Source organism: Brachyhypopomus gauderio, chromosome 7 (genome assembly GCF_052324685.1).
Source record: "Brachyhypopomus gauderio isolate BG-103 chromosome 7, BGAUD_0.2, whole genome shotgun sequence".
NCBI lineage: Eukaryota > Metazoa > Chordata > Actinopteri > Gymnotiformes > Hypopomidae > Brachyhypopomus > Brachyhypopomus gauderio.
Window position 1 is genome coordinate 17,207,535 of NC_135217.1, and position 18,956 is coordinate 17,226,490.

The 18,956-nt window shown below is 40.7% G+C and overlaps 2 protein-coding genes across 3 annotated transcripts; both read right to left on the minus strand.

Annotated features, from left to right (window-relative positions):
• Positions 1-3,929: 3,929 nt before the first annotated feature.
• rpl22l1 (ribosomal protein L22-like 1) lies at positions 3,930-5,521 on the minus strand. 2 transcript variants are annotated; one of them, XM_077012185.1, is made up of 4 exons: positions 5,477-5,521; positions 4,729-4,833; positions 4,440-4,561; positions 3,930-4,177 (listed from the first exon to the last, which is right to left on the minus strand). In XM_077012185.1, the coding sequence occupies exons 1-4, from the start codon at positions 5,483-5,485 to the stop codon at positions 4,036-4,038; spliced, it is 378 nt and encodes a 125-aa protein (XP_076868300.1). In that variant the 5' UTR covers positions 5,486-5,521; the 3' UTR covers positions 3,930-4,035. The 2 variants fall into 2 exon arrangements, with proteins under 2 accessions (XP_076868300.1, XP_076868299.1); XM_077012184.1 differs by lacking the exon at positions 5,477-5,521 and adding an exon at positions 5,210-5,239.
• A 2,210-nt stretch (positions 5,522-7,731) lies between these two features.
• On the minus strand, positions 7,732-10,639 carry eif5a (eukaryotic translation initiation factor 5A). The gene is made up of 4 exons (XM_077012183.1): positions 10,450-10,639; positions 10,219-10,323; positions 8,845-8,976; positions 7,732-8,660 (listed from the first exon to the last, which is right to left on the minus strand). Exons 1-4 carry the CDS (start codon positions 10,615-10,617, stop codon positions 8,598-8,600), a joined length of 468 nt encoding a protein of 155 aa, XP_076868298.1. The 5' UTR covers positions 10,618-10,639; the 3' UTR covers positions 7,732-8,597.
• Between the last annotated feature and the right edge of the window lie 8,317 nt (positions 10,640-18,956).

The following is an 18,956-nucleotide window of genomic DNA, read 5'->3' on the forward strand; positions in this document are numbered from 1 at the left end:
ACATCAGGGTGATCTGCTCTCTTGTCTCTGCAAAGGGCACAGACATCTGCTTTGGATGACTCACTGTTGCTATGGTTACACTCTAACTACATCACCTCTGCATTACAGGAGCACCATGACGACTCTTTGAAACATGTCATAAAGGGGTCGTTGTCTAATTGTGTAGCAGCAGTTTTATATACATTTAGCTAAGAGACAAAGAACTTGAAAAAAAACAAACAAACAATATAACCAGAGTGCTTGTCTACACCAGCTACACGCTGAAATGTAAAGGGCTAGAGAGCCTGGTAGAGTCTGATTAAAGTGTCTGGAGACTGGGCTGACCTACAAGATCCTTGAACATTCTATCACAGCGAGTACTTTGTGCAGCTCCCGCTGGAAGGAAGCCTAAATACTCATTTATGCACCAAAAAAAAACCCTAATAATATATTCACACTGGAGTCCAAGGAACTGGAATAAATAAAACAGAAAATGTGCATTTCTATTCTCTCTCTTTGTTTCTTCTTTCCCTGCAGTTGAAAACAACCACTGATCAAATGTCTGCCCAGAGTTGAGTCATGAGACTCTGAATCTGAATTCCTGGTGTAGCCTGTGGTGGTTTAGTCTACATATGATATTTTCTTTGAAAGTTTGCCCCAAAATTGTTTCTGTGCTTCCAAAACCAACCTCAGACCCCATCATTAAACATGCCTGAATTTGCCTTAACTGTATAAAATATACAATATTTCTATTGAAATGGTTTGTGTGTTATTAAAATGTAATCCTCAATATGGTGACTTGACAAAGGTAATATTTTATTCTCCCTATTATTCTTATGTTGAATTGCCAATATTTTATAGTATTGCCTGTCAAAGTGCATATCGTAGTCTCTACCCTAGGGCTACCAGTTTGAATCTCTGCTGACATCTGGTGGATCCACAACACAATGAGTCATTTCACTGGCTACACCTCAATAAATGAGGCCTGTCAACATAGAATGAATTTGCATTAATTTCATTGTCCAACTGATACAGGAAATGCTTCTTTGGTCTCATTCTTTGATACAATGATGAAAACATCTAGAATTAGAATATAATGCCTAAGACATCTAACTAAACTGGTTTTGTGAATGTGCTCTCTTATTTAAAGTGCATAATAACCGAAAAATAATCTGGAGGATTAATTCAAGGATAAAGGAATGGGCCACCAATGCTTATGAATACACATCACAGAACCACTTCAAAGATTTAAAAAGTGTATTTACATGGAACTTTGTTAATGTCTTTAAATAATGCAATCAAATGTTCAACCATGCGAAATGATCTGCAAGTTTTTGAAGTTCATGAAACAGTCATGAGGATAAATATAATTATTTAATCTTGTTTTACCATCACAATTTTAAATGAATCAGGAACATCAAAGAACAATGCATAGCTTTATATTATTTAGCTAATATAAACCAACTTCATATTCAGACGTTATGAGCAACAAAAAAATTTAATAAAATTAACCGTTTTCTAGTTGCAAAAAAAACGAATCAGGTTCTTCCTCCGTATCAGTCATGTAAAGGAATGTCCACGACAAATTATGTTTTTCTCACCATAAGCTCTAAGACTGCGGTGACGCTGAAGAAACGCACCACACGAAGTGTCGTTGCTTTCCATGAAAATATTGAGGTTGGTCAAAGCAGCCGTGTGTCTTCTAGCTCTGTCCTTTGGCGTGCTAATGCGCCCTCTATCGGATGCATTGGGAGGTGCTGAGGAGATCGCTGGCTCACATGATGTTGCTTCTGTACCTCTGGCTTTAAAATGCGCGCATTTGAAAGTCTCCTTGCTTTTGCCCATCGAGCAAGTGCGGTGAAGTGTGACCGAGCTCCTCCTTGACCACAAGTTCATCCTGTCGGTGCTCGCCGTGCTAGCATGACTCCAGCAATGGACTTGGGCCCGCTTTAAAATCACATCTTCACATCTACAATTCACAGGATGAACATGTTTGTCTTTCTGACTGGCATGCCACCGAGGCAATGACATGGTGGACTGCAGCAATGAGGACGACCCCGAATGGCAGCAAGCATGTTCATAAGCTCTTTGCGTATGAACAGAACCTTGTCTCAGTTCTGAAGAGCTTGTGTTCCAAGTAGAACTTCCTGAAGAACATCTTCCATTTTTCTTCCTGCGTGATACTGGGCTCTGTGGGTTGTAGAGAGGACTCAGCAAAGCCACGGCATGCAGCGGACTTGGATAGTGGTAAACTTTTGAACCCTCACAGCTTTTGAGATCAGACCTATAAGAACGCTCCAGGACCACTTGGGGCCGCAGTATGTTGGAGATGTCAGGCCAGTGTGAATCAGGATACAGGCCGACCACGGAGAGAAAGCTGGCGTTGGGAATCACATCCCCTGCAGAGGTTTGTGATGCTGATTCACTCTTCTCTCTTTGCTCTTCACTGTTCCTCAGCATCATAGGCCATCGGTGTGCAGCTCCATCACCCCTATAGTGTCCTGAATCACTAACAGTGCTCTGGTAACTTATAGAGGCCAACGATGTGGAGAGAGTACCGATGGTGTGACTATAGTCAGTGCAGTTACAAACGTCCCCAAACTCAACCTCGCAGAATCCAGAACTAGACCTTGACTGGCTGTGGTCTTGTTCATGGACTGTGCCGTTCTTGGGGTACAACAGCTGTGGTAGGTCTTCCGATGAATGCGTCTCACCAGTCCTCTTCATGTCCAGAGACGTCATAGACTTCCTGGGGTCAGTGGGGTCAGTGGTCTCGTGCAAAACTCCACGTTTGAGCTTCAGCGTGGAGGAGCTTTCTTCCACCCAGTAGTGATACTGTCCTTGCTGGAGATCCAGGGTGCCTGAACGCTCAGGACTTGTACACGTGCCTAAAGCAGCCTCCACCATTTCTTTGTGCCTGACTCTCAGGACTTCCAGCTCCAGGAGTCCTGCTAGAGTTGCACGGAAACGTCCTCGCATGCGTTTTCTCCGCTCACCGGTCCATAACGTTGCTTCTGGCTTTACTCTTTTCTCATCATATGGGACTGCCATAGCCTCCACAGCCAGCTAGTGCTGCCAGATTAACTGCAACAGGCAACTGGTCTCCTTGTAGGGTTTTTAAAGTGAGGCTGCCCATCCCCCAACCATCTGGATGGAGAACAAACCCACTCTCACTCAGATGCTCGGTGAGGAGCTGATGAAACTCTTTGATGAGATTTTCACTAACCTTTGGCTTTTATCAGGTGCTATGAAAGACTATGGTTAACTGAAGTTATCTCTGTGAAATATTCTACATAGGTAAAGTTTACACATAACAATGGGCCAGTTTCACACCATTTCCTGAAAAGCAGTAAATACATTGCAGTAACAAAATATTAGTGTAGGGATCTTTGCAGATCTTTGATCTTTTGCAAGTCTCATCTCTAACAAAACCCTGTTGCCCACCAGGAAGCCGAATTTACTTATTTTTGGCCTCACTTGGAAAAATGGCAAGTCAACAGATACTAAGGCACAGAAACTAGTTTCATTTGAGCTCCACATAGCAGGAACTAGACTAAAGCAGACTTGCAAGCTTTCATTAATGTACATTGCTCATCAAACACATTTCAAGAGCTTTTTAAACAGAACTTGCTGATGTCTGCTGGTACTGCTTAATTGGGGGCAAAGTTTGAACATTACCAGTAAATTACATTATCTAACAATGAGACTTCAATAATCATTGATCCATGCTAAGTTTGCTCTGTGAAGAACAATGAACAGGCATGTTTCATTACCCTTTAGACACCCACCACTCCACTTCTAACCTCTATCTTCATGTCAAGGCACTCAAGTTATAAGTTGCACTTCTTTCACCATTTTAATACTAGCGTTGTACTGAATTTAATGTGTTAACCTACTCAAAAATGCATATATCTAAATGTCACGAGAACCTACATGGAAGAAAGACTCAATTTTAATGTATATCCATCCATTTATTTACAAACAATCATCAAACATTACAGATGTGACCATTTGTACAGGATTTCAATACACCACTCCTATCTACCTACGAAAGCTTCACTCATCAGTCTCAGACTCCTCGTCTTGGCTGATCTGGAAGTAGCGTAGCTCGTAACTCTCCTTGTCAGAAGCCACCACTCTCAGCCAGTCCCGAAGGTTGTTCTTTTTCAAGTACTTCTTTGTGAGGTACTTCAGATACCTGTGGAACAATTAGTAGTTACTTTTAAAGCATAATGTCAGACAGTAAAAATTTAGGGAGTTAGTTGAACAGTTAAAAAATAAGGCAGACAACTCTTGTCTTATTTGGACCCTTTAAATGATTCTCTGGGTGAAATGGTTCCCTTATGGATTCTTTGCAGAAATACTTCCATTTGTATACTCTTCAACTAACAGACTTTCACAAAAGTGCTTAATTTTTGTATACTTTGAAAGTGTTTATTCCGAGTCTTCACAGGACTCACCTTTTGGAGAACTGCTTTTCTGACGTGACACTGATCTTGTTCTTTTGGCGAGCAATCTGAACTATCTTGCCAAGATTGCCCGTTTTGCCATTAACTTTCACCTTTTCTCTCAGAAAGGTCTCCTGTTTGTAATAAAACAAAATGAACACACTAGGGAAGAGAGCCCTAGGCATTAAACTAGGGAAGGAAACCCTAGTTGAAAAACAGCATTAGTTAAGCAGGTACCTAAAGTCACACAAAATTAATTAGAGGGACATCAGTACTTTACACTTGAAGCCATCGTACATACAAAGTTAGCAGAGTCCAGAATGCCGTCCTCCACAGGGTGCGTGCAGTCCAAGGTGAACTTCCAGGAAGCCCCTTTTTTGTTCTTTCTCACCACAGTCTGCTTTTTCTGAGGGATTGGAACAATAAAATGGGTCTTTGACCTACAACTCAAACCCCAAAGTGTGCTGATTATTACATTAAGAATCTTCAGACATAGTTAGTTAGTCTTTACGCAAACTGCATTGTTTTACACGTGCAATTACCTGTAGATGTACAGAAGAGGATTAGGGCCTCCATTTTAAAAAATGGGGCATTGGGGGGGAAAAGAAGGGCAGCCAGAATTAAGATCTGACTTGAATCTCACAATCCTGACTTTTTTCTCAGAATTGTGGGTATTTGGAAAAAAAAGTCAGAATTCTGAATTTAATCTCAGAATTTTGGCTGCTTACTCACATTACAAACTGTTCTACAATAATTTCAATAAGTCAGTATGATGAAGTTACGTGTATTTTGCTCATTCGTAAGACTTCGGTTGGCATGTCACTGGAGGGCTTGGTTAGCTAGTTAGCCTGTAGGCTAAGCTAGTGGCCTAACACGTGTCGATTCAAACCAATGTGTCCAAGTAATGATACATCCCCATAGTTGTAATGAAGCGTGAAAAGAGACGTGCTGTCCTAAATCAAATAAACAACTAACCTGGCTAACAAGTGTTTCAACAAAACACACGAACAACTACTTTTAGAAAATACTGTTTGCGAGATTTTACATACCGGCGCCATCTTGAAGAGGTCGAGTTAAAAGAGGAAGTGACGTAGTAGCGCTCGCGCTTTTGTCGTCTTTTTTTGTCCTACTTATTCAATCCATTTCAACCCCAGCAATATTAACATAACTATGTCAACAATAAAACACAATTTATCAGAGTTTTAGATTAATCGTAGCTACTGCCCCCCCATTGGAAACCATTGTGGGATTGAAGCTTTGTTTTATTTAATTTATTTTATTTTATGAGCAATTAATCAAGCTCAATATAAAGTTCCCCGTGTAACCTGCAGAATGTTGGTGACTGCACCCATCTGAACCTGGTTACTGAAACATTCACTTCCATCAGCATTAAAGACGTACTGACACAACTGGGACCAAACCCTACAACATATGGTAGCTGCTGACACTGGATACCGATAGATAATACATTCTCACAGAGTGGCTTAGTGTTTTACTTACGGTCTATCAATTATGCAATTTATTATTAAAGCTGCAAGGGGTGCAACACATACAGCCCGGCTAAACGTTAGGGTAGGTTGAGTCAAATAGGTTGTATAATAATAATATTAATAATAATAATATAATGCTTAATTACTGCCTCCCATTGTGGGGTGGCACCCATGAGGTGATTGTAAATTTAAAAAAATGAACATTTTAAACACCCCTTGACCCTGCTTCTTGCGGTAGGGCCTCAGAAGATTGTGATACACCATTGTCCAAACCCAAATGAGTTTGATCACTGGTTTACTGTTCAGTTTTGTCTAACACACTTTGTTTCCCACAGCAACTAATATTAGGGCCTATGATCCCAGCTTAGACCAAGAGAAACAGTAGTCGAAGTTTCATTCTAGGTGTGCAAGAATCGCTCACATCAGTGACTATTTCAAACTGTGACTTTTTATAATGATTGTTTCCGTCCATGAAAGCGCAACTGACCATCAACATCATTCCCAACAAAGAAACAATATGCATGAGCCACTTTATCAGAACCACCCTTTAGGTGTAGAATCTACCATAACCATCTGTTGTTATGCTGTTTCCCACCCCAGTAACGCTTTCCTGGATATTTTTGGTTCACAGATCACTCTCAACTGAGGATCAGGATACTTGCACCAACCCCAGCAAATCCTTTTTAAACTTTGTCCAGTGCAACACCCACAACCCTGCCACTGCCTTGACAGGTTTAAATATATGTTGAGAAAGATCTACCCAAATTACATCCCGTTGGCATTGGTAATACGTTCAGAACACGTCCAGTTATGAAGACTGGCTATAAGGTGTTGTATGAATGAATGGTCCAGTGAGTGCACGAATTGTTTCATTTAAAGTGGCTACGAGTGTATTCACCAGCCATAGTCTCTATATAGACTTGGCACATTAGCACAGAGACAACATGACTCATCTTTACAGGACTGTGGGAGATAACCGGTTCAGACCAGGGTGGAGCCCAGTTTCAGCCTGGCTTAGTTAGTTCATCAACGCCTCTCCCTGCTCATAATCAAGTAGCAAACATTGTGCCATCATAAAAGTTGTTAATTGGTTATTTGAGAATGTGAATTTGCATACTGACAAGAAAAATCAATTTTAAGATACTCAAAAGTGCCAATGAACCTAGTAATTTAGCAAGTTATATCTCATGAGTAACACATCTGATGACATGAGTGGGACAACATACTAGACAGGAAAATCTTCCATGGTCATCAATGTTAAAACTTCCCCTTCTATACATTTGGCATCTCTTTCTGCACCTGCCCTTCCTGTTACACCATTTAACATTAGTTGTTTCAGAACACCTAAAGTCCTTCAGAAATGTCTCAGTCTTTTTTTCTCTCTCAAACATTCATTTTGCTTTGTGGTTCAAAAATAAAGCCCAGCAAGAAGTTTAAGTATCCAGACCAGGTGAAGATCTAAACTCCTCAAAAAATCTATGACCTTATTCAGCGGTCATTGTAGATGCATGACCACATGTGCTGTTTAAACATGGCAGCAGCAGAATCAAGTCAAAAACCTCGACTTACAAGCATTAAACGAAGCAAACAATAACTCTTGAAACTCTTACCACTAAAGTGATTACAAAGTGTATCTCACATAACTCCTTAGAAAAGGGAACAGTATTGTTTAATTATATTTATTTTTTTGGCCTCAACAGAAAAAAAAAGTTCGCAACTATCACATTATACCAAATACTGGGTCCATTGGAAAGAAAAACACCCTGCAAATGCTGGTAAAATGTCCATAAACACCTTTTTACTGGAGACAAATACAGGCTTCAACACTTTATTTATGGTTGTCAATCACAGCCAAAACCAATCTGGCTGATATTGCATTACAGACGTAATCGCACATGGCCATCACATTCTCGTTTCCACTTCTATACAATGTAGACTGGCATTTAGAAATTTCACTCAAGTCTATGAAGTCTAGAGTCTTGGTGATTTTATGAAGGGGAAAAAAATTCTAATGTTTCTGGTAGTACTCAATGTACTGTAAGTACTACAAAGTGCTAACTACCAGTACACATCTTACTTTGGGACAAGGCAATGCCAAGAGAAATGACCTTAGTGCATATATGGAATAAACTGTGTTAGGCAAAAGGTATGGCACCCATATAAGAGAAAGGGGTGAAGGGTGGGTAAAAATCAGGTGTCAAAAAAGGGCATTTCTTCCCCTTCTTTAAAACTCATGCATATTTCCCCCCCAAAAAGGCATAAATTCTGCACACTCTCCGTGTGTGTGTGTGTATTTGTGTGTGTGCACGCGCGTGTATACATATACATATATTTTAAAAAAAGAAAAAAGACAAAAATGGATTCCATTTGTTTAACATTCAGGAATGTAAGTGGCCAGACCAACATCTTGAAGGCAAAATAAAGTGGAATGAAGGGGGAAAAAAAAACCTAAAAGAATAAAATAAAACCTATGATCCAAGGGAATGCCAAACAACCCAACAAGATTAAGTTGTTAAAAGTCCAGCACAGTATTTGAAGGAGAAGAAAAATGGGAAGTACAATTGCAACAAATAAAACTGAGGTTGCTTGTGAAGGCCATAGCTTTGGTGACTAACCCAAACCAAAGAGCAGATTTGTTAAGGTGATGCATGTTGCAGCCTGAACAGCCCAGTCCGTCCTCCTATTTGGTGAAGGCCTTGATTCCCACTGCTGCCTCTTCCCCCATAGCTGAGAGCACAGTAATCTAGGAAAAACCGAAATGCATTAATCAAAGGACACCATTGGCCACTTGAAAGTATTAAGTCCATTTTAAACAAACACGCCAGAGGCTTATAGTTCAATTTAAAAGCACGTCCCAAGCAGCAAATGGCTTCACGCGATCACTTTGCTTAGCCAGGTCTGTAAAGTGGCACTAAAGAGATACAAACCATCATGTCTTCCCCAGCACTATGTTTGGTCTCAATTTCCTTGCCCAAATCACCATCTGGAACGCGAAGGTCCTCACGCACATCACCGTTGTCCATCATGAGGGACAGAAACCCCTCATTGATGTCAACCAGCTGAGAGAGAAAAGGTTAAGTGAGATGGAGCACTGTAAAGTCCAATACACACCTCCATAAATACCAGGACTCTGCATACATTCAAAAACCCATTTTGTGGCAACAAGTAATGCAAGACACCAAATATAATTCATGTAACTGGTTTTGATGTCCCAAAGCAGGCCAACTCATGTAAAGGGTGGGCCAGTAAAACCCACACCTGCTCAAGTTACAGGCTCTACCATTATAATTCCAACAGTACCACACATCCTGTAAAGGTCACTTTGGTTACAATTGTGTGATGCAACAAATGAGTGGAGTCCAAATGGTTAGATAAACAACTGACACTTGCTAAATGTCAGTAACTGAATCAAATATTAGGTCATTAAAATTAAAACTCTGGTATCACAATTGAGGCAAGGACAACCAAGACTTGCTTTGGAATCTTAAATTAATTTTTATTAAGTCAAATAAGTCCCCTTACATTTCTTAGCCATTACCATTTAACTGCTGGTCCTGACTGCTTACAATATGGAAGTACTAAATTCCTGTGAAACCCGAATACCAAGGGGGAAAACATTTCTGAAGGAACAGTAAACTACATCAGCGTTTCCCTCTGACCTCAAAAGAAAACAAGCAATAACTTGTTTAGTGTTCAATTTTGTGTCTTGCACAGCAGTACCAATTAATTAATATTAATTATAAGAAAAGGACACATGCTGTCCTATTAGCACAGTGAGAACTGCAGGGTCCCACTTTCTTGTGCTTTGGCTGTTTAGCCAAACAATTATTTTAACTTGTACCATATACTCCATAAATATGCCTATGGGACATCACCTTATTTTGTATCGTATAATAATCTGAACCAAATGTTCAAGGCAGTCAAAGGGGTGAGCACAGTGACACCAGCCAGCCAATCTCAACTGGTTTTGTTGCATGTCCCACAACGGTAAGAAACGTAAGTGGAAAATGTTATGCCCAGATGAGGCAACCTGAAGCAGTCAAGAAATAACAACTGTTCTTGTGTAGAACAAGCAGAATCAACGACAATCTGTGATGCAGATTCTGATTTTGTGTGATGTAAATATTTTAACTCCCCTCCTTCTGTATTAAGGTACAATTAAGCAATGGATGGGGAGATGAGAACCAAAGCTCACAATATGTTCCAAGAAGAAATGATAAATAGTGATGAGATACAGAGTTACAGCACGTCTCAACGAAGTCTGTGGAAAACAAGGTTTCATAAATGAGTGTACAGCTCACCTGGAAGTCATTTCTCTTTATATTGGGTACATCCATATTGTGGGTAGATGGGCAAATATCTTCATACTTCTTATTAGTGAAAATATCGATACCAACCAGGTGAACCTACATAAACAAAAGCAGTTTACCCAGATATACAAGGATAGAAAGAAAGCATATGTAAAGTAACTTCTCATGGTCTGTATAAACAACCCACCCCCCATAAAAAATTAATTCACTAAAAATAATCACCTTTGCATGACCATGCTTGCCAGTCTTTGAAGTGGACATTTCAACAATTTTGCAGGGACGACCTTTCAGGACCACAAACCCGTTCTTGCGCAGGGCGCTGCACTGCTGTGGGTAGGTCTCGGACGCCCCGGCATCTCCACTGGTGAAATCAAGATCTGGATCTGCCATGATGGGGTCTAATCAAAGGGCACTGCAGAGACACGAGACAGACATGTTTCCTCCACACATCATAAAAGCAGCTACGGGAGGTGCACCTTTTATTATATGCAACATACACACTCAATTATATACAATAGTCCAAAAAAGTGATTAGTCAGAGACGAGAGTGAATACACAGGCTCCGGGCGTGGCGCCTCCAACATGGACCATGCGACAGCAGCCAACTTATTTTTTCCACGCGCTACGTCATCCATTTAATGCGGTTACTCATTGCTGGTTGAAATACGAAGTTCTTTAGCATCTCTGGTTAAAATAAAGATGAGTAAAAAAAACTTTTTAATGTACATGACGAGCGACTTGGATTCACTTTAAAAACCGAGCCGGTCCGCTTTCACACAACTTCGAACGCCGCGACTCAACTTTCGCTCGCGAGGCGACAAGCCTACGCGACCCGGTCACGCGCTCGCGAACCTGCCGCATCATGGCGCTCCGGTTTCACGCCCAAAGGCCGCGCGCTAACGGCTACACACACACAAACCAACACCCACACGTCTCGCAGTTCGTTTCACGTAAACGTCTCCACGAGTTACTCCAGATGGAGACGGGAAGCTGGCGCGCGGCGTCAGACCCGGAGCGCGAGACTCGGCTTTGCCCCACAGTACAATGAGCGCGCGCGAGGCCGTGCAGACGGGGAGCTGCAGCAGCGACCAGCTCCAAAAACAGCAAAGAAACACCGTGTCGGCCGCTGCGGACACGTCGATACGCCCAGCAGCTTCCAATCGCCCAGTCATTCTAACTCGGGGGGAAAACGAGATGGTTTCTAAGTTATATCCAGTTAGCTTAGCTTAGCTGCTTCAGCGTGGTTGTGTTGGGTTGAGCAGTAGCTGTTAGCCAGCTAGCGCGCTAAAGTTAACCCCAACAAGCACAACTCAACTTAATTCATTTATTGTAGTTATAAAACGGCAGGTCATGAATACGACAACATCGAGTAGAACATTAACCGGGAGGGAAAAAAATTAACAAGTTTAACAAGTCGATGCACATTAGTGACAAATTGATAAAAGGCTCCGAATGTGAGCAGTCACTGTTGCAGGCGCGCGGAAGGCCTCGTGCATGAGGTGGCTAACTTCAAGTTGCACTTAAAACATCAACTCAAACCACGCTCACTTACAGACATATACCATTTTTAAAAAGCTTAATTAGTTTCCCGTGACAGCTGGTTATTTTACCAAGCGAGCCCGAGTCCCGAAGACATCCCATAAGACTCTACGTACAAACATATTTAAGAAAATTACAAATTTTTTTCATAAGAGAAAGGCACGCGCCATGCAATACTTACTTCCAAGAAAAAAAGGAATGTCAATACGCACGCGCGCCCAATTTTACTGCGGCACCCGTATAGTGGGCGGGGCTTTGCTCTTCTTCTGCAGATAAACACGCCCGGTGTCGGGCCGGTGTGTACAGCGCCGCGCGTGTTCGGGAGGACCAGTCGGTAACACAACATGAGACGTCACGTTGTAGTGCCCGTTAACTCTGCATTACCTTTAATTGCTCGCAATTAAGTGAGACAAATAAAATTCGACACGTCTCCTTGGAAGATGACCAAAAGACATAGCGTTTACTTACCGACTCACGTACAAGGGATTGACGTGTAACATTATTACACTTAAAATATCCGCATCCTTATATTCAGTGTGAAACGATATTTGAATCCCGGACTCTCAGCTCAGTTTCAGCCTGCAGGAACAGTCGCACCCATCGGCGCAGATGGAAATTCTGAAGTGAGGTGGGACCAAGTCAGTGTTTTGCAAGTCTCAAGTAAGTCCAAGTCTTTATCCTCAAGTCCCGAGTCAAGTCTCAAGCAAAGACAGTCAACTCAAGTCAAGTCTCGAGTCAAGACAGGCAACCGTCAAGTCAAGTCCCAAGTCTGAAACTTGGAATTTCAAGTCTTTTCGAGTCTTTTTTTTTTACAGGCACCAACGCTTTACGAATGCTATGCTGATGCGTTTCTTTACTCGTTTTGTTGGTGTCCGCCAGCCAAAAGATGACAGATCATTTTATCTTCTCTTAATTACATAAATGTACTTAAACAAGAATGTTTCGTTACATCATTTACACGAAAATAGCAAGCTTCATCGTAAGCAAGATGCTGTCATTACGAATGGTTATTCTAAACATTTGGATAAAATGTTTAAATTAGTGGTGGGACTTTAACGCGTTAATTTCAATTAATTAATTACAGGAAAATTAACGCACTAAAAAAATTAACGCATTTAACGCATGAGACACTTTTGCACCGTGGATTGTTCTGGACAGTGCACGAGTTCCAGACATAGCCTACAGATTATATGGACGCACAATAAGATCATGATGGAGATGACTGAAGAGGCTACGCTAGTGGATGGGAAATTTAAATATAAGAAACTTATGGAAGTACAAACAAAAATAGTGTTATTTGCACTTTATGTAGGAAGGAGTTTGCTTATCACAGGAGCACTTCCACCCTTCATTACCACCTCAACGCAAAACATGTTGGGGCTAACGCGCAGGTCAGTAATGATAACTTAGCTGCTAAAGGTATTACTAGTACGATAGGGTGAACAAACGTCCGTATTTCACATCCTGTCCCGGTTTGTGAGGAAATGTTCTGGTTTTTAAATTACCTTCATTGGACCATTAAGACTGGATTACATTTTCACGAGTGACCGTAGCGCGCGACTCCGCACGCGTTTATACATGACGCGTCACATTATTTACAGTGTTGTTCGCTCTCTGTGGTCGAAGATAAAGGCTGTGTTCGAAATAGTCTACTACATACTACTGGCATACTGATCGAGCCCCAAATCAGTATGTCGTATGCAGTATGTGACCAAAATGAAAATTTCCAGTACGCGAAACATACCCGGATGACCTACTACTTCCGCAAAATATTCCAGTACGCGAACAGAGCTATCTTCGTGGTGTACTGCATCCCATCATGCAACGCTATGTTCACATGACCCCATAGTGTGCTTTGCTTTTGTCGCATACTGGAAACTGTACTGCATACTACTACGAGGACCAGTATGCAGTATCCAGTATGTAGTAGTCTATTTCGAACACAGCCAAAGACTTACAAGAAGCGCTGCACATTGCGTCAACTGATGCAAGTTACGAACTACCGTCCAAGGGTGAGTTTCCCAAAACGTTAGCGTTAAGTACTTCTTAACCTCGTACGTAAGAATGAGGTTACGAAGTACTTGGCGCCAAGAACGTTTTGGGAAACTCACCCCAGAAAGACAATGCCGAAGAAAATCCAGCAGCTGTATGATGAGGGAAGGGAAGTAAAACGGGTTATTGTGAAAAGCGCCACAAATGTGGCTCTGACTGGGGATCACTGGACCTCTGTTAGCAAAAAGAATTATCTTGGTGTGACACCTCATATTATAGATGATGAATCTATAGATGATGAAGATCCAGTCATTTGCTTTGAGCATGCAGAAGACCACTTCTAGGCACTATGGAGATGCCTGTGGCAGAGGCCCGGGAAATTAAAGAAAAATATACCATCTAAAATGGTATTTAAAAACATCTTCTGATTTACTTCAATTCTTCCAATATCCTGAGCAAAACTCCCAAAATTAAACAACATTTTTGGTCAGAGTTTTCTGCACTCATCTATTGGTCTGTGTAGTAGACTGGTGGAAAAATAAACAAGATGTTGAAGGTTATGATTATGTTCATTGATTCATTCATCATTCAAAATTAAGTTAATATTTCTCATGTTAAATACTGAAATGCGATTAAAATGCGATTAATTTCGATTAATTAATTACAAAGCTTCTGATTAATTTGATTAATTTTTTTAATCGCGTCCCACCCCTAGTTTAAATATAGACTAATAAAAGGTTAGGGTTATTTTTTCATTGTTTTCTGTTATTGTGGGGTCACGGTGTACTATTGTTACCTGGAGATTCAGTGGGGTCACATATTCTGATGGCTGCCGTCAGAATTGGTGACCCCAGTTAAAAAGGCTCACCTGTACATCCCATTCATGATTTCTTTGTTGGCTGCAATGGTGAGGGGATGGTAAATCTTGTTTAAGTACATTTATGTAATTAAGAGACGATAAAATGTAAATATAAACATCTGTCATATTTTGGCTCGTGGACACCAACAAAACGAGTAAAGAAAGTGCATCAGCGTAGTTTACGTAGCATTCGTAAAGCGTTTGTGCCTCTGAACAGAAACTGTGAAATAGCGCCCCCTGTGGTCACAAAACTCGACGGTCACAGAATCTGGTGTAACACCGGTCTGCGTCAGAAGGACGGAAATGAAATTAATGGGGCGCACTTTATAAATATTAATATGCGTTTTAAAATTTAGATTTGGGGTAAAAAAAAATCAAGTCTTTGCAAGTAAACAGGTTCGAGTCCAATTCAAGTCCCAAGTTATTGGTGTAAAAGTCCAAGTCAAGTCCAAGTCTCTGAATATTTTTTCAAGTCAAGTCAAAAGTCTTAATATTAATGACTCGAGTCTGACTCGAGTCCAAGTCATGTAACTCTAGTCCCCACCTCTGGTACAATATATACGTTTATGCTTGTAGATGCTAGATTTCGGATGGGGTCAATATAAATCTGGAGGGGACATGTCTCCCCCGTCCCCAGTGCCATCTGCGCCCCTGGTCGCACCTCTTCAAAAGGGCTGAATTACACTAACAGATAAAAGACACAATCTTAATCGGGCCTTTCCTTAATGAATTGCACAGATTTTGTGTTTTGCATGGTTTAACTGCTAATGTGACAATCACGCCTTCTATAATCCCGTGTACTTTTGTTAAAGGAATGTGCCCCCAAAACCTTTGATCATGACCAAATGTTAATAGCAAGCAGACGGTGGTTATTATGTACTTATGATTATATGTATTTATTAGTCCACATTTGGTTATTACTTAAACATTTTATGGATTACTCTTTAGGACGTAACCATACATATTGGTACCACAGGGCACAGTAAATGTTTGCTCCTTACAATTCTTTAAGTGATGATTATGAGTTCATATATACTAAAGCAAAAAAAATATGCAGGTGGCCATGGTCTACACTAAGAATCTCACCAAAAACATCAACGGTGCCGGAAAAAGGTCTCCACCGAGCTCACGTGTTTTTAATGTGAGTAATGATGACTGCAGGAGCTGCAGAGGTGTAAGACTTCACTAAGGGGAACACAGACCACAGACTCATCAATCAGAAAGTATCCTCCAGCAAAACTCTGACCAGGTCTGTGAACTGGTTTGACCAGCCAGCAGGCTAAAATGACAACAGAAATTCAATAGCTAACAGTGCAGGTCATATGTGTGTGCTTGAGTAGTCTTATTCAAAATGGTAAATAAAAATAACACCATGCTGATTTGATACATCAATTTATTAAAAAACAGCAAAGTCTAATGCTTTATGTTACATGGGAACAAACTATGAACAAATTCATAAAAGTTGGAGCTAGAGATCACATGTCCACGTCTGTCATTTTGGAACCCTGAAATCCCGTTTTCCCAATGATCAGACATGAACAATTTGAACATTTTCATACCAAATTAAGACAGAAAAAGAAATATCATAAAACCATAACAAAATCAGTGATAGACTTTATTGCTAATGATAATACCTTTGACAATCTCTTAGGTGTACTTTTGAATTACATCATTGAGTTTCTAGGCTCTTCTTCATATATAAATATGATAGGGTTTTTTTTTTTTTTTTTTTTTTGCCAAACCAGACCAGGAAAATTTCACCATACAAAAAAGTAATATTTCATTTGGCTATATTTAGCATTGAACTTATCATAAGGAAAATGAGGGAAAACATTGAACAATACTGGAAAAAAAACCTGTAAATACATAAAGTACTGATATTAATCATCTCTGACATTCTAATATAGATTTCATAGCACTTTCAGACCAACAAGCTAATCCAAAATACAGCTATAGAAAAGAATCCCTTTGCAAAACCAGTAATAATACTGTTGCTTCCAAATACAATGACATACCAGAAATGATGTACTGTACAAACCAATAAATAGGTTGGATAAGAATATCAAGCAAGTCTGGGTTTCACACAAATGGGTCATGTCCATAAAATACTCATTTTATGGTAACTCAGAGCTCAGCAGTGTTTGAATACAACCAAAAAGTGCTTTACATCAAAAGAATGGAACAGCTGAGATAAACTCGATGTACTAGGCACAGGTAAGATGAGATCTGGACCTCTTTAAAGACCTAGCTACGTTTTTCCCCTAATAGGGTTATTTTCTCATAGTTAAACACTTTTGACAGCAGAAAAGTTATAATATCCATTATATGAATAAACACAAGTATGCCTCATTTCAAATGGTTGATTTAGTAGTTTTAGTGTGCTCAGTAGAAAGGATGGTTTAAAAATCACCAAACCCTATACCGCATCCTTGTTTTTGTTTGAGCACGTCTTGGCTATTTTCACTGGTGGATTCCGAGGCCAATGAAGACCGAGAGTACCTCAGTAGGATTCATTCCTGCACAGCAAAAGCTGTGCTTCGACTGGACTATCTCTCCAACAGCCAGTATCCCAGTTTTGTAAAACAGGTAAATGAGGTGTTCAGACAGCAACCTCTAATCTAGCAACCTGATGAGGACAAAGTGATTTTCATGGTAAGTACATCATGAAATTCAGTTTGAGTATGAGTCCAGAAAAAGTGAGGCCAATCACACACATACTACTGTGAAACGTCATAGAAATGAGAGTAGAGATAGGTAATCTACACTGCAGGCAGGACATAAAAGAGTGACGCGTTTCAGCCCGTCGACAGTCACAGTTTTTTTTATTTCTGTGAAGGTAAAACTGACCATTAAATCCTAAAGGGAGCAGGAGCTGCGAATTTGCCAGTCATGCATAAACACACCTGCACACACCCGCTTGCTATTCAGAGTAATGTTTAAAAACCAAAATAAAACAAAAATGTTCCAAAACAAACAAAACAAAACCGACCCAGAACTAAAATATTCGATGTAACAGAATTCCAGGCAGCATCCATGGATCACCTGAAAGTCACTCTGCTTTAGGGGCCAGAATGTCACAGTCCTGTCCAATAAGCTTTTTTTTTTTTTGTTTTTGCTCAAGAGCTGCTGTTGTTTACAGACCTTCCCTTCACTCCCCCCCCCCCCCCCCCTTCTCCAACGCCCCCTCATGTTGACCAGTGCTCACAGACAGTGGGTATCAGCATTATGATTCTTGAGCACACAGGGATGCATGGCTGTGCTACGCATTAACTGTGTTTTGATCAGAAGCGGGCTTGTCCTGAGTCAGTGCAACAGTGCTTTAGTGTCCCACAAAGCGCTAGCACACGTAGCCAGCTTGCACTCACCAGCAGAGGGCGCTGGGCACCACTCTTATCACACACGCATATATGAGGAGATGTGAAAATCACACTGTGTTGCCACCCAAAGCCACTGCTAAAAATATCCCCATGTAGAGAGCGTGTTACATTACTCCATAATATGCCCTCAATTTAACACACTAAGGTATTTAGAAGAAGTCTAATTTCTGTAATTTGTTGTACAGAGTTTAACTTTTAAGAGTTGTGGTTTTGGCACTGATGTTAAGAAATGCATTGTGAGTAAACAAGGCCCAGGGGAAACATTTCAAAGAATATGTGAAACTTTGATTCACTGTAAAAAGTGGCTTTATAGCTTAATCACACATTTTAGTACAGGTAGGCCAAATTCAAATATGGTTGAAGTCAAGAGTCATTTGTCTATGATCAAATATGAAACACACTGGATGGCTAAATGCTTCAATTAATCTACAATCTAAATATTGCCTTGCCCTATGTAAAATAATAGTGAAATGTCATTAACTTTGATTATAAGCCACGGTCTGTGTACAAAATTGTAACTGAATGACTAGATCAGGAAAAAAATGAGGTAGGTTTAGAGGAAGCTCGGTACACAGAACTCACTCTTTTCACACGACTCAGGGAAAAAAAAAACCTCACACTGAATTCACTGCAGTTGTACGAAATAGCCAATAGACTGCCCAGTGAGCCATGTATTTTGTTGAAAGCTGCTCTCTTACAGAGTCACAGTTTCAGTGTGTTCTGGGTTGGCTGGCGGGACTGTTCTGAGAACGGAGGCGCGAACAGGATGAGCAGAGACACAGAGGGCGGTGGAGAATATCACCATAACGTCCCGTTAGACAGCAGGACAGCAGGACTGACAAGCACCTCGCTTACAGTCTTAAGCCACGGGTCTCCATTGATCTCCCATGGCCTTTATTGCACTTGTGCTGAGAGTAATAAATGTCCAAACTAAAACACAAAATTACAGCATAGTCTCATAA

Coding starts and splice junctions, on each gene's coding strand:
- rpl22l1 (XM_077012184.1), bottom strand. Junction 4,562..4,728: donor TTCTGGACTCTGCTAACTTT/GTATGTACGATG, acceptor TATTACAAACAG/GAGACCTTTCTGAGAGAAAA. Junction 4,178..4,439: donor GAAAAGCAGTTCTCCAAAAG/GTGAGTCCTGTG, acceptor ATTGTTCCACAG/GTATCTGAAGTACCTCACAA.
- eif5a (XM_077012183.1), bottom strand. CDS start 10,617: ATGGCAGATCCAGATCTTGATTTCACCAGTGGAGATGCCGGGGCGTCC. Junction 10,324..10,449: donor GCAAGCATGGTCATGCAAAG/GTGATTATTTTT, acceptor TTGTTTATGTAG/GTTCACCTGGTTGGTATCGA. Junction 8,977..10,218: donor TAAAGAGAAATGACTTCCAG/GTGAGCTGTACA, acceptor TTTCTCTCTCAG/CTGGTTGACATCAATGAGGG.